The sequence below is a fragment of the Leucoraja erinacea genome, chromosome 1, assembly GCF_028641065.1.
Source record: "Leucoraja erinacea ecotype New England chromosome 1, Leri_hhj_1, whole genome shotgun sequence".
Taxonomy (NCBI): Eukaryota; Metazoa; Chordata; class Chondrichthyes; order Rajiformes; family Rajidae; genus Leucoraja; species Leucoraja erinaceus.
In genome coordinates this window covers 472,667-486,871 of record NC_073377.1, presented here as the reverse complement: position 1 = coordinate 486,871, position 14,205 = coordinate 472,667, and the positions used below count along the sequence as shown (strand labels likewise).

General features: G+C 46.4%; 1 protein-coding gene across 1 annotated transcript in view; it reads left to right on the top strand.

The window, feature by feature from the left end:
* The first annotated feature begins 1,983 nt into the window (after positions 1-1,983).
* Positions 1,984-14,205, top strand: part of slc4a11 (solute carrier family 4 member 11) — a 196,239-nt gene continuing 184,017 nt past the window's right edge. Inside the window, exons 1-2 of the mRNA XM_055642506.1 lie at positions 1,984-2,104; positions 2,187-2,246. Of these exons, the coding sequence (XP_055498481.1) occupies positions 2,189-2,246 (58 nt within the window). The 5' untranslated portion in view covers positions 1,984-2,104; positions 2,187-2,188. The remainder of the gene's footprint in view (positions 2,105-2,186; positions 2,247-14,205) is intronic.

The window sequence follows — 14,205 nt, the reverse complement described above, 5'->3', positions numbered from 1 at the left end:
TTAGTCCCACCTGCCTGCACTCATACCATAACCCTCCATTCCCTTCTCATCCATATGCCTATCCAATTTATTTTTAAATGATACCAACGAACCTGCCTCCACCACTTCCACTGGAAGCTCATTCCACACCGCTACCACTCTCTGAGTAAAGAAGTTCCCCCTCATATTACCCCTAAACCTCTGTCCCTTAATTCGGAAGTCATGTCCTCTTGTTTGAATCTTCCCTATTCTCAAAGGGAAAAGCTTGTCCACATCAACTCTGTCTATCCCTCTTATAATTTTAAAGACCTCTATCAAGTCCCCCCTTAACATTCTGCGCTCCAGAGAATAAAGACCTAACTTATTCAACCTATCTCTGTAACTTAGTTGTTGAAACCCAGGCAACATTCTAGTAAATCTCCTCTGTACTCTCTCTATTTTGTTGACATCCTTCCTATAATTGGGCGACCAAAATTGTACACCATACTCCAGATTTGGTCTCACCAATGCCTTGTACAATTTTAACATTACATCCCAGCTTCTATACTCAGATTCTCTATAGGTAATACTCTATATTCCCGGCTGATATCAGACAAATGAACCATTCTACCAACAACTAGAGAAGCACCCCTGAACCTCATTGGAGACTCGGACTAGCTTTGATTAGACTTCACTGGACTTTATCTTGCACTAATGTTATTTGCGTTATTCCCATTATCATGTATCTGTACACTGTGAATGGCTTAATTGTAATCATGTATTGTCTTTCGCTGACTGGATTTCACACAACAAAAGATTTTCACTGTACCTGTGACAATAAACAAAACTCAAACTCATAGCCTGGGGGATTATTCTCTGGAGCATAAGTAGCTGAGAGGTGACATGATGGAGATACATGAAATCATGAAGGGCATTAATAAAGTGGATGCTCATAGTCTTTTTCCCAGGGTAGTGGAGTCTAAAAAATAGAGGGCGCAGGTTTAAGGTGAAACGGGAAAGATTTAAGGGATCTTGTTCACACGGAGGGTGATGCGTATCTAGAATGAACTGCCATAGAATATAGTAAAGGTGGGTAAAATTGATGTAAAATCAGTCTAAGGAAGGTCCAGCCCCGAAACGTCGCCTATCCATGTTCTCCAGACATGCTGCCTAACCTGCTGAGTTACTCCAGCACGTTGTGTAGCCTGCAAGTTGTAAAAAAAAGTATATGGGATATTTGCCTTTATTTGCCAGGGTATTGCGTACAAGAGTTTATTGGTTATGATACAACGTTGTCGTAGTGATATCATCATACAATGTGGAAACAGGCCCTTCAGCCCAACCTGCCCACACTGGCAAACATGTCCCATCTACACTAGTCCCACCATTTACACTTTGGCCCATATCCTTCTAAACCTGTCCTATCCATGTACCTGTCCGAATGTTTCTTTAACATTGAGATAGTCCCAGCCTCAACTATCTCCTCTGGCAGCTTGTTCCATACTTCTACCACCCTTTGCGTGAAAAACTTATCCCTCAGATTCTTATTAAATGTTTCCCCCCTCTCACCTTAAACCTATGTCGACTGCTTCACGATTCACCTACACTGGGCAAGAGACACTGTGCATCTACCCGATCTATTCCTCCACTTTTTAATATGTTTTACATTTCCCTTTGAATTTCGGCCCCTTTTATATCACATTTTCACACCATACCCTTCCACATCTCTATCCCCTGACTCTCAGTCTGACGATGGGTCTCGACCCGAAAGGTCACCCATTCCCGCTATCCGGAGATGCTGCCTGTCCTGCTGTGTTACTCCAGCATTTTGTGCCTATCTACCGTTGAAACATAGGCCAGGAAATAAACACTGGAAAATATTATTGGTGTACATAGGCCTGCACAGACATGCAGGGCTGAAGGGTCTGTTTCCTTGTTGTCTGATGCTATGATTCTCTCGTATGTGAAGCCAGCTTGCACAGGGTTAAGAGAGACTTTGTACGGTTATTTCTCTGGCTAGCCAACAGGTTGATATTATTCTAGAGGTTGGCTGGCAAGGTGCCCTTGTATTTAAGCTGAAAGGTGAAAAATGCTGTTGTCATTTCACCTGTGCTGACATCTGAACACCTGCAGACATCTACCGGAGGTAAACCTGAACCCTACAAGGGGCTACATCTTTTCTTCTTTAAACTTTGCTGTTTTGATAGATTGACAACCTGCCTCCTCAGGAATGAAGACAGCCACGGAAGGAGCCGAGAGCAGAGGTGTGGAGAGAACCAACGCACAGGGTAAGGATCATGGTGAAAGATCACAGTTCAATTCTCTCCCCGCTCAACGACAACCCAGGACAGAATAGAGCTCCGTAATGAGAGGGCAGGTTGCTCGGAAAGCCAATTTTCAAACGCAATTCTTGTGGAACTTTGGTTTATCAACATTAGTTATGTGATTGGAAAGCAAGCATTTGAAAAGCAAAGATAGACTCAAAAAGCTGGAGCAACTCCAGAGGGACAGGCAGCATCTCTGGAGAGAAGGAATGGGTGACGTTTCGGGTCGAGACCCTTCTTCTTTCAAATGCAAACCTTGCAGAACCATGGTTTATTAAAATGTTACATTATTGAAAACCAGGTGTCATAACAATAGCAGTCTTGCCAAATCCATCTCAGGCATGGGATTTATGCTGATACTGTATTGCCAATTGTAGCTATGCTGGATCAGTACTAGCAGCGTTAGTTACACTTAACCTGTAGTGTCAATGGTAGCTATGCAAAATTAGCAGTGCTAATTATACTGAATCGACATTGTTAATGAGGTAGTTATGCCTTTATCATAAATAGATAGATCAGCCTAGATTGAATGGTGGAGTAGACTTGATCGTGCAAATGGCCTAATACTGCTCCTATCACTTATGATAAGCCTGTATGAGCAGTATTCGTTATACTGAATCTATATTGTCAATAATAGCTGTGCTAAATTAGCAGTGTTAGTTATACTGAATCTACATTGACAATGAGAGTTAAGGGCCTGTCCCACGAGCATGCGACTGCATGCGGCGAGCGCGACCAAACCGGAAGCGGGGCCCGCGCGAGGGCCGCGTGGAGGTCGAGTGATCCCCGTACAGGGCCGGTCCCACCAGCATGTGACTGCACGCGGCGAGTGCGACCTAAACCAGAAGCGGGGACTGCGCGGAGGTCGTGTGATCCCGTACGAGTTGACGTGAAGTTCGAGCGAAGTCCGCGGGTAGTTCGCGCGTGACGTACGGCGTCAAGACGCTACGTACAGCGTTGAGATGCTGCGCACGGCCATCGAGGCAGTGCGTACGGCCTCAATGCGTCTGCGGACCGGCAGGCCGTTGCCACGAGGAATTTTTGGACAGTGTCAGTATTTCGGAGCCCCGTGCAATGTCGGGACCAGCTCCACACAACTCCATACGGCTACGGCGATCGAAGTGGGACCGAGATCGTACGGCTCAAGCGACCACGTTAGGTCACACTTGCCGCATGCAGTTGCATGCTCGTGGGACAGGCCCTTTATGCTGTCGGTATTAAGGTCATAAGGAATAGGAGTAGAATTAAGCCATTCGGATCATCAAGTCTACTCCGCCATTCAATCATGGCTGATCTATCTCTCCCTCCTAACCCAATTTTCCTGCCTATGCCCATCTATCTCTCCCTCCTATCTCTCCCTGCTAATCCCATGACACCTGCTCTAATCAAGAACCAATCTATCGTTGCCTTAAAAACATCCATTTGTCAAATATCCAATATTGGCAATACTAGCTACGTTAAATCTGTATTGTAAATGGTAGCGATGTTGAACGCATATTGTCAATGAGTAATTATTGGCGATTATGCTAAATCTGTATTGTTAATGTCATGCTAAATTTGTATTGTAGATGGCTGATATGCTTAATCTGTATCACCAGTGGTAGAGTTGCTCGATCAATATCATCATTGGTGGTTAGGCTGCATTTGTATTATTAGTGTACAGGAAGGAACTGCAGATGCTGGTTTACACCGAAGATAGACACAAAACGCTGGAGAAACTCAGCGGGGAGAAACACAGGCAGCATCTCTGGAGGGAAGGAATGGGTGACGTTTCGGGCCGAGACCTTTCTTCCGAACTTGTCAGTGATAGTAAAGCCCAAACCTATGTCATCAATGGTAATGAGGCTGAATTTGTATTGTGTGTGGCCTGTAGGCATTCTCCTCCCAGCTGTTATCACTGGCAACTGAACCATCCTCCCAACAACTTTGACTCTGACATCGGGGGGGGGGGAGAGTGCAGTGGAGAGATAAGTTTTTTTGGCCTTCCATCACAGCTATGTGATGGATGTTTATGTAAAATGTAATTATGTTGTGTCTGGGGTCTATTTGTGTGTAATGTATGGCTGCAGAAACGTCATTTCATTTGGACCTCCAGGGGTCCAAATGACAAATAAATAGACTATTGAGACTATTGACTATTGAACTAGAGAACAGTTGTTTAAGAAAGAACTGCAGATGCTGGAAAAATTGAAGGTAAACAAAAAATGCTGGAGAGACTCAGCGGGTGAGGCAGCATCTATGGAGATAAGGAATTGGTAACGTTTCGGGTTGAGACCCTTCTTCAGACTTGAGAGCAGCCCTGAGCAACCATCCACCTCACTGGAGACCTGCGGACTATATTTAATCAGACTTTACTGGATTTTATTTTACACTGAACGTTATTTATCCCTTTATCCAGTATCTATACAGTGTGGACTTTATCCAGTCAATCTTTACGTTGACTGGATAGCGCGCAACAAAAAAACATTTCACTATACCTCGGTGTACGTAGCGATAATAAACCAGCCTGAAGTAGGCTGAATCTTTAGTTTAATTTAGAGATACAGCGTGGAAACAGGGCCTTCGGCCCACCGAGTCTGCACCGACCAGCGATCCCTCCGTACACTAGCACAGCCCACACATTGGGGACAATTTACAACCAAAGCCAATTAACCGACAAACCTGTACGCATTTGGATTGCGGGAGGAAACCGGAGCACCCGGACTTCTCTAACTTCAAGTAACCCTTGCTTTCCCTCTCCCTCTCCCTCCGTCCCTCCCCCATCCTAGTTCACCGACCAGTTCCACTCTCCTCCTGATTAAATATTACTGATTGTGTACCTCGACCTCACCTTCCCCTCAGCTAGCAATGAACTATTCTACATTTTCCTTGAACAGCGGCTCCTTTGATCTCTCGTTTTCACACCTTACCCTTCCATATCTCTATGTCTCCCTCTCCCTTGGCTCCAAGTCTGAAGACCGGAAATGTCACCCATTCCTCCTCCCCAGAAATGCTGCCTGTCCCACTGAGTAACTCCAGCATTTTGTGTCTATCTTTCCTTTTTTTGACCTGACTCATGTTCTGGCGGTGGTGGCCTGAGTCCGGGGTTCGGCCACGGGCCAGCGGCTGCGTCTGCAGGACTGGTGGGCGGCTGCTTCGACCACCCCGGGCCGCGGTGTGTGAGCCGCGGGACTGATTATAACATCGCCCGGGGGGTATCGCCTCAGCGCAGAGGGAGAAGAGGAGGGAAGAGACTGCAGACCTAAGACTTTTGCCTCCATCACAGTGAGGAGATGCTGGGTGGACTCACTGTGGTGGATGTTAATATGTGTTTATTGTTGTTTTTATTGTATTATATGTATGACTGCTGCAATTTTGTTCAGACTTCGGTCCGAATGACAATAAAGGCTATCTAATCTAATAAGTTCATAAACCAGAGGAGCAGAATCAGGCCATTCGGCCCATCGAGTCTACTCCGCCAGTCAAGTATTCCATATTCCTCTTAACCATCTTCTCCCTGTACACTTGGACTAAAACCCCAAAGTCTCTTTGTCTTTCATAAGTCCATGTCATAGGGGTAGAATTAGGCCATTCGGCCCATCGGGTCTACTCAGCCATTCATGGCTGATCTATCTTTCCCTCTCAACCCCATTCTCCTGCCTTCACCCCGTAACCTTTGACATTCTTAAGGGCCTGTCCCACCAGCATGCGATTGCATGCGTCTAGCGCGGCCAAACGTGGTCGCTTGAGGCGTACGGCCTCGCGGGGCCGGTCCCACTTCGAACCGCGGAGGCGTATAGAGTTGTCCCGACATCATGCTCACCAATCAGCTGGGCAGGAGGCGGGCCGACTGAATTTGGACGTCGCACGGCGTCGGGCGGTGACGTCATCACGCAACGGCACACCGGGCGGTGACGCCATCGCGCAACACCACGCGCTAGGCGTACGCCATCAAGACGCTGCGTACGCCCTCAATGCGCACAATATTTTCGGACAGTGCAGGATTTTCGGAGCCCCGCACGATGTCGGGACCAGCCCCGCACAACTCCATACACCTCCGCGGTTCGAAGTGGGACCGGCCCTTTACTAATCAAGAATCTCCGCTTTAAAAACACCCGATGACTTGGCCTCCACAGCCGCCTGTGTCAGCCTTGGAGTTAACTAGGTGCTAAAGGTCACAGATGTGGGATGGGCTGATGGAGTCATTGTTGTACGTGTTATAGATGGTATTACACAGGACTGTCACTGTTTGCTGGCGGTGGAAGGGATGGGTGCAGTATAGTGACTGCTTTGTCCTGGATGATGTTGTGCTTCCTCAGTGAGCTTGGCCACGATGGAATGTCAGGCATCAATGGCCAAAATATGCTAACATGGGGATGGGCCATGGTGCATATAGGGGCTGGTTGGGTTTCACTGGCTGATGGGTGTGGGAACCATGTGGAGGGAACTGTCTCACGGACCATAGATACATAGAAAAACAGGCGCAGGAACAGGCCATTCGGCCCTTCGAGCCAGCTCCGCCATTCAATATCATCATGGTTGATCATTTAAAATCAGTACCCTATTCCTGCTTTTCCCCCAAATCCCTTGATTCCATGAGCCCTAAGAACCATATCTAACTCTCTCTTGAAAACATCTAGTGAATTCTGTGGCAGAGAATTCTACAGATTCACAACTATCTGGGTGAAGAAGATTTTCCTCATCTCAGTCCTAAATGTCCTACCCTTTATTCTTAAGCTGCGACTCCTGGTTCTGGGCTCCCCCAACATTGAAAACATTTTCCTGCATCTCGCCTGTCCAGCCCTTTAAGAATTTCATATGTTTCGATAAGATCCTCTCTCATCCTTCTAAATTCCAGTGAATATAAGCCCAGTCGACCCATTCTTTCATCATATGTCAGTTCCGCCATCCTGGAAATTAACCTGGTGAACCTAAGCTGCACTCCCTCAATAGCAAGAGTGTCCTTCCGACCTACAATGACATGTCACACATGCCCCTGACAAGCTAATTTTTGCTTAAACACGGTAGAGAAAATAGATGCACAGAGTCTCTTGCGTCTGTAAGAGGATGTTGCCAGGAGTCGAGGGTGTGAGCTATAGGGAGAGGTTTTGTAGGCTAGGTCTCTATTCCCTAGAGTGGAGGAGGATGAGGGGTGATCTTATAGAGGTGTACAAAATCATGAGAGGAATAGATCGGATAGATGCGCACAGTCTCTTGCCCAGAGTCGGGGAAATCGAGGACCAGAGGACATAGGTTTAAGGTGAAAGGGAAAAGATTGAACAGGAATCTGAGGGGTAACTCTTCCACACAAAGGGTGGTGGGTGTATGGAACAAGCTGTTGGAGGAGGTAGTTGTGGAAGGGACTATCACATTGTTTAGGAAACAGTTAGACAGGTACATGGATAGGACAGGTTTGGAGGGATATGGGCCAAATGCAGGCAGGTGGGACTAGTGCAGATGGGACATTGTTGGCTGGTGTGGGCAAGTTGGGCCGAAGGACCTGTTTCCACACTGTATCTCTCCATGACTCTAAAATGTTGAATGTTGTCATTGGTTTGAGAAACCTAAGGTGGTGAAATGCTCTATGGAATGCATTGTCCTTCCATTGGTCCATCCCTTTACTTGCTTTCTCTCCCTTGCTCCTTCTCTCTCCTGCACTCTTCACAATGTGTCATCCAGCACAAAACAGGTCCTTCGACTTAACATGCCCAGGCCGGCCAAAGTGCCCCATTTGCATTAGTCCCACTGAACTTTCCCTATCTATGTACAGGTCCAAATGTCTTTTAAATGCATTTGGAGTACTGTGAGCAAAGTTGGGCCCCATATCTGAGGAGGGTAGTTAATCTCAGAGGGTAGTTAATCTGTGGAACTCTTTGCCACAGAGGGCTGTGAAAAAACCGTCAGTGGATATTTTTAAGGCAGAGGTAGGCATATTCTTGATTTGAACGGGTATCAAGGGTTATGGGGAGGAGGCAAGAAATGGGATTGGGAGGCAGTGATCAGCCATGATTGAATGGCGGAGTGAACTACATGGGTTGAATGGCCTAATTCTATTTCTATAACTTGTAACTTGTGAACTTGTGAACTTGTAAATGGTGTTACAGCACCTGCCTCAATAGACAATAGACAGTAGGTGCAGGAGTAGGTCCTTCGAGCCAGCACTGCCTTCACTGTGATCATGGCTGATCATCCAAAATCAGTACCTCATCCTGCTTTCTCCCCATATCCCTTAATTGCTTTAGCCCAAAGAGCTAAATCTAACTCTCTCTTGAATACATACGTAACAACTTAAGATAGACTTTGATTGTTATCTTGTTGTGAACAGGACTTTGCAGGAACACACCTGGCTGCATTTGGTCCATATTCCTCCAAACCTGTCCTATCCATGTACCTGTCCAACTGTTTCTTAAACGTTGGGATAGTCCCTGCCTCAACTACCTCCTCTGGCAGCATGTACCATATACCCACGACCAATTGTGTGACACAATTACCCCTCAGATTCTTATTAAATAATTCCCCTTTCACCTTAAACCTATACCCTCTGGTTCTTGATTCATCTACTCCGGAAAAATGACTGACCATTCATCCTTATTTATTTCAAGAATTTAATTCTTCCCATATTCCCATCAACTGCCCGGATTCTACCAACCTGGACTTCTTTATTATAGTTTCATTTAGAGAGCAGCGCTGAACTATCTACCTCATTGGTGACCCTCGGACTATCCTTGATCAGACTTTACTGGCATTACCTTGTACTAAACATTATTCCCTTATCATGTATAAATGGGCTGATTGTCATCATGTATTGTCTTTCTGCTGAATGGACAGCACACAACAACAGCTTTTCACTGTACCTTGGGACACGTGACAATAAACTAAACTAAATGAACTTGTGCACAATACCTTTACCTTGCTTGACGCTGGAATATTTATCTTTGTAACTCAGACCTTTTGCAGGAAGCCAAAAGTCCTTCAATTGTGTGTGGCATGGTAGCGCAGCAGTAGAACTACTGCCTTACAGCGCCAGAGACCTGGGTTTGATCCCGACCACGGGTGCTGTCTGTATGGAGTTTGTACCTTCCCCCGGTGACCTGCGTGGGGATTTCTCCCAGATCTTCGGTTTCCTTCCACGCTCCAAAGACGTACAGGTTTGTAGGTTAATTGGCTTGATATAAAAATGTAAAAATTGTCCCTAGTGTGTGTAGGATAGAGTTAATGTGTGGGGATCGCTGGTGGTGGGCCGAAGGGCCGTATCTCTAAACTAAACTAAAATTGAATTTGCTGACCACGTTTAGACTGCCTACTTCCACCGAGGTGGAAAACATAAACAAGCACTGAGTTAGCTGGTGATAACCGCTTCCTGTTTGGAATGTATGGGCCCTGATTAACTTAAGAAGCAAACAAACCCATTGGAAATGTATCGGTCTGCAATGGCATTCATTTCTCAACACTTGACCGTTCTGCCCCAGACAAGTAAATAAACATTTCAATTCCTCTTTAGACAAAACATTTACTTGGACTATGTGTGATTTTTCACATAAGGTCATTGGGAATAGGAGTAGAATTAGGCCATTCGACCCATCAAGTCTACTCCGCCATTCAATCATGGCTGATCTATCCCTCCCTCCCAACCCCATTCTCCTGCCATTTCCCCATCACCCCTGACACCCGCTATAATCATGAATCTATCTATCGCCTTAAATACCACTGACTTGACCTCCACTGCCTTCTGTGGCAAAGAATTCCACAGATTCACTACAGATTCACACATGTGAGTTTACATTTTAATACCAACGAGCATTTAGAAAAATTGGGACAGCATTGTGGCACAGTGGTATAGTTGTTGCGTTACTGCACCAGAAATGCGGATTATGGGTGCTGTCTGTACGGAGTTTGCACGTTCTCCTCGAGACCTGCGTGGGTTTTCTCCGAGATCTTCGGTTTCCTCCCACACTCCAAACACGTACAGGTTTGTAGGTTAATTGGTTTGGTACCAGTGTAAAATTGTCCCTAGTGTGTGTGAGTTAGTATTAACGTGCGGGGATCATTGGTCGGAGGGGGCACGTTGGTTCTAAACTGAGATACCCCACGGAAACAGGACCTTCGGCCCACTGAGCCCGCTCCGACCAACGATCCCCGCACATTGAGTCACATTACCTAGTTTAAACTCAGCTCCATATAGAACAAATTGTGGGAAGGTTCGGGGAAGAACAAATAGAAGCAGAACATACAACGTAGAACATAAGAACAGTGGATAGACACAAGAAGCTGGAGTAACTCAGCGGGACAGGCAGTGGAGAGAAGGAATGGGTGACGTTTCGGGTCAAGACCCTTCTTCAGACACTTCTTAAGGGCAGTGGCACACGCAGCACAGGTACATGGGCCTATGCCCCACAATGTCTGTGCCGAACATGATGCCAAGACTAAATCTTATCTGCCTGCCCATAATCCATATCACCCCCATTCTCTGCATGGCAATGTCCCTTTCAAAAGATTCTTAAACACTACTATCGAAAACTGCGCATGATCTCGCCTTAAAAGTATACCCTCTAAACTTTGATTTTTCCATCCTGGGAAAATTATTCTGATCGTCTAACCTATCTATCTATGCCTCTCCAGAGAAAACAACCCAAGTTTGTCCAACCTCTCCCAGTAACTAATACCCCCTCATCCAGGCATTATTCTGGTAAATATACACAAAATACTGGCATAACTCAGCGGGTCAGGCAGCACCTTTGGAGAAAATGAATAGGTTGAAACTGACCCCAGTTGTCACTTATTCCTTTTCTCCAGAGATGCTGCCTGACCCGCTGAGTTACTCCAGCATTTCGTGTCTATCTTTGGTGTGAACCAGCATCTACAGTTCCTTCCTACACATCATTCCTGTAAACCACCTTAGCGCCCTTTCCAAAGCCTCCACATTCTTCCAGAGCTGCATGCAATACTCCACACGTGGCCATACCAAAGTCCTTTAAACCTGCAAACTGTGAGAAATCAATATATGATTACGTTTTTGAAATAAGGTCTATAAAATTATGAGAAGCATTGATACTGTAGACAGTCAGACCTTTCTCCACAAGGTGGAAATATCAAAGGCGAGAGGGCATAGGTTTAAAGTGAGATGGGCAAAGCCTAAAGGAGATGTGCAGGGGAAGTTTTTTAATGCAGTGAGTGGTGTGTGCCTGGAACGCGCTGCCAAGGGGTGGTGGTGGAGGCAGATATGACAGTGGTGTTTAGACAAGCACATGGTTATGGCTCAAGTGCAGGCACATGGTCTGAAGAAGGGTCTCGATCTGAAATGTCACCCATTCCTTCTGCCCAGAGATGCTGCCTGTCCCGCTGAGTTACTCCAGCATTTTGTGTCTAACTTTGAGATTAGTTTATCTTGACGTCATGGTCGGCACGGACATTGTGGGCCGAAGGGCCTGTTTCTGTTAAATTGAGTTTGAGTTGAGTTTGGTTTACTATTGTCACGTGCACCGAGGTACAGTGAAAAGCTTTTAGTTGTGTGCTATCCAATCAGCAGAAAGACAACACATGATTACAATCCAGCCATTTACAGTGTACACATACATGAAAAAGGGAATTATCTGAATAACGCTCAGTGCAAGGTTAACCCAGCAAAGTCCGATCAAGCTTAGTCCGAGCATCTCCAATGAGGCAGATAGTAGTTCAGGACCGTTGTCTACTTGTGGTAGGATGGTTCAGTTGCCTGATAACAGCTGTCCCTGAATCTGGAGGTGTGCGTTTTCATACTTCTATACCTCTTGCCTTGTGGGAGAGGGGAGAAGAGGGAGTGTTTTCATCTCACGAGAATGCCTGAGATCAACATGCTTTGTGCGGCTTGTGTTGTGTGGGTGAAGTGAAAGGGGGAGGGGGGAGCTGGGGAAAGGATACTTCCCAAAAACTCTCTCTTCTTCCAAATGAGATCCCACTTGTTTCATCTGAGACGTTGTCAGGAATTCTGGATTGAATGGTCAGTTTTATTCTATTTTCTCACGGACTCTTTATTTCTTTATTTACACACTAACACTATCCTACACACACTAGGGACAATTTACAATTATACCAAGCCAATGAACCTACATTTCTTTATTTCACTTCACTTTCTTTTGACTTTCAAGATGCAGTGTTGGACAGGCCCTTTGACCCACTAAGTCTGTGCCATCTAGCAATCACCTGTTTACACTAGTCCTATACACTCGGGGCAATCTCCAGAGGCCAATTAACCTGCAAACCTGTACGTCTTGTGGATGTGGCAGGAGACCAGATCACCCGGAGGAAACCCACGCAGATCACAGGGAGAAGGTGCAATCTCCACACACAGACAGCACACGAGGTCAGGATTGAACCCAAGAACAGAAGCATTTCGCTGTACCTCGGTGCAAGAGCGGAACTCGCTATCAAAACATGGAGGGGACGGGGGATACAATTTTGTGGCGGCCATGCGCGCATGCGCACGCTCACACACACACACGCGAGTCTTCGGAGCCTCAATCCAGCGCTAAAAGCGGAGATTTTAAAATTGGGATCACAAAAACTTGGGGGGGATGTCCCCCACCTCTCAAAACATGGGGGGGACGTGTCCCCTCTGTCCCCCCCCCCAGGTTTTCCGCCCCTGCCTTGGTGCACGAGATGGTAAACAAAACTGAATTTGGCGCAGTGAGGCAACAACGCTACCGCTGCGCCACCGTGCCACCGTTTAGCCGGCCTGTTGTTGTAATCTTGTCTGCGTGTGAAGATTGATTTATGTGTTTTTTATCAAGGTTCTTTATTGAGCTGTCTGGCACTGGCTGAAGTGTGCTGAAACAGCCAGATAAGGAAATAAGCTTTCATTGTGCAGAGGTCCGACTGAGTCACGACCATACTTTGTGACAATGGTGGACAAGTGCCAGTCGCCACAGTAGCCGCTGTTTTGGCCTCGATCATTTCACCACCGTTCCCTCTTTCTCATTTTTTTTTTGCACAAATTCCTGCAACCCTGATTTTGAAAGTCATGGAGGAAAGGCATTTGAGCAGCGTTTGAAGCTGGAAGAAGCGTGTGGATGGGGAGAGAGCCTGGCGGGCGATAGCTGGATACAGGTGACGTTGGGTATATTGGTAGATAGATACAAAATGCTGGAGTGGATCAGCGGGACAGGCACCATCTGACCGCCAGTGATGCATGCACCCATGATGTGGAGAGGACGCTTCCCCTAGTGGCAGAGTCTAGGACCAGAGATCGTAGCCTCAGAATTAAAGGACGTTCTTTTAGGAAGGAGATGAGACATTTCTGTAGTCAGAGGGTGGTGAATCTGTGGAATTCTTTGCCACAGAAGGCTATGGAGGCCGAGTCAGTGGATAGTTTTAAGGCAGAAATACTGTTGATAAATTCTTGATTAGTACGGGTGTCAGGAGTTCCAGTGGGGAGAAGGCAGAAGAATGGGGCTAGGAGGAAGAGATTGATCATGATCGTGAATGAATGGCAGAGTAGACTTGATGGGCCGAATGGCCTAAATTTATTATCACTTATGACCTTATGACACGTGCACCGTGACGTTGCTGCACTCTAAGTGAACCCAGTGCGGTAATAGGTAGGAAGGAACTGCAGATGCTGATTAAAACCGAAGACAGACACAAAATGCTGGAGTAAATCAGCGGACTGGCAGCATGTCTGGAGAGAAAGGATGGGTGACGTTCCGGGTCAAGGCCCTTCTTCAGACCCTTCTGAAGATGGGTCTCGATCTGAAAAGTCACCCATCCCTTCTCTCCAGAGATGCTGCCTGTCCTGCTGAGTTACTCCAGAATGTTGTGTCTATTTTCGCTGCTGTAATCTCCCCAAACTCTCCCTTCTTCCAAATGAGATCTCGCTTGCTCCATCAGATTCAGATTCAGATTCAGATTCAATTTTAATTGTCATTGTCAGTGTACAGTACAGAGACAATGAAATGCATTTAGCATCTCC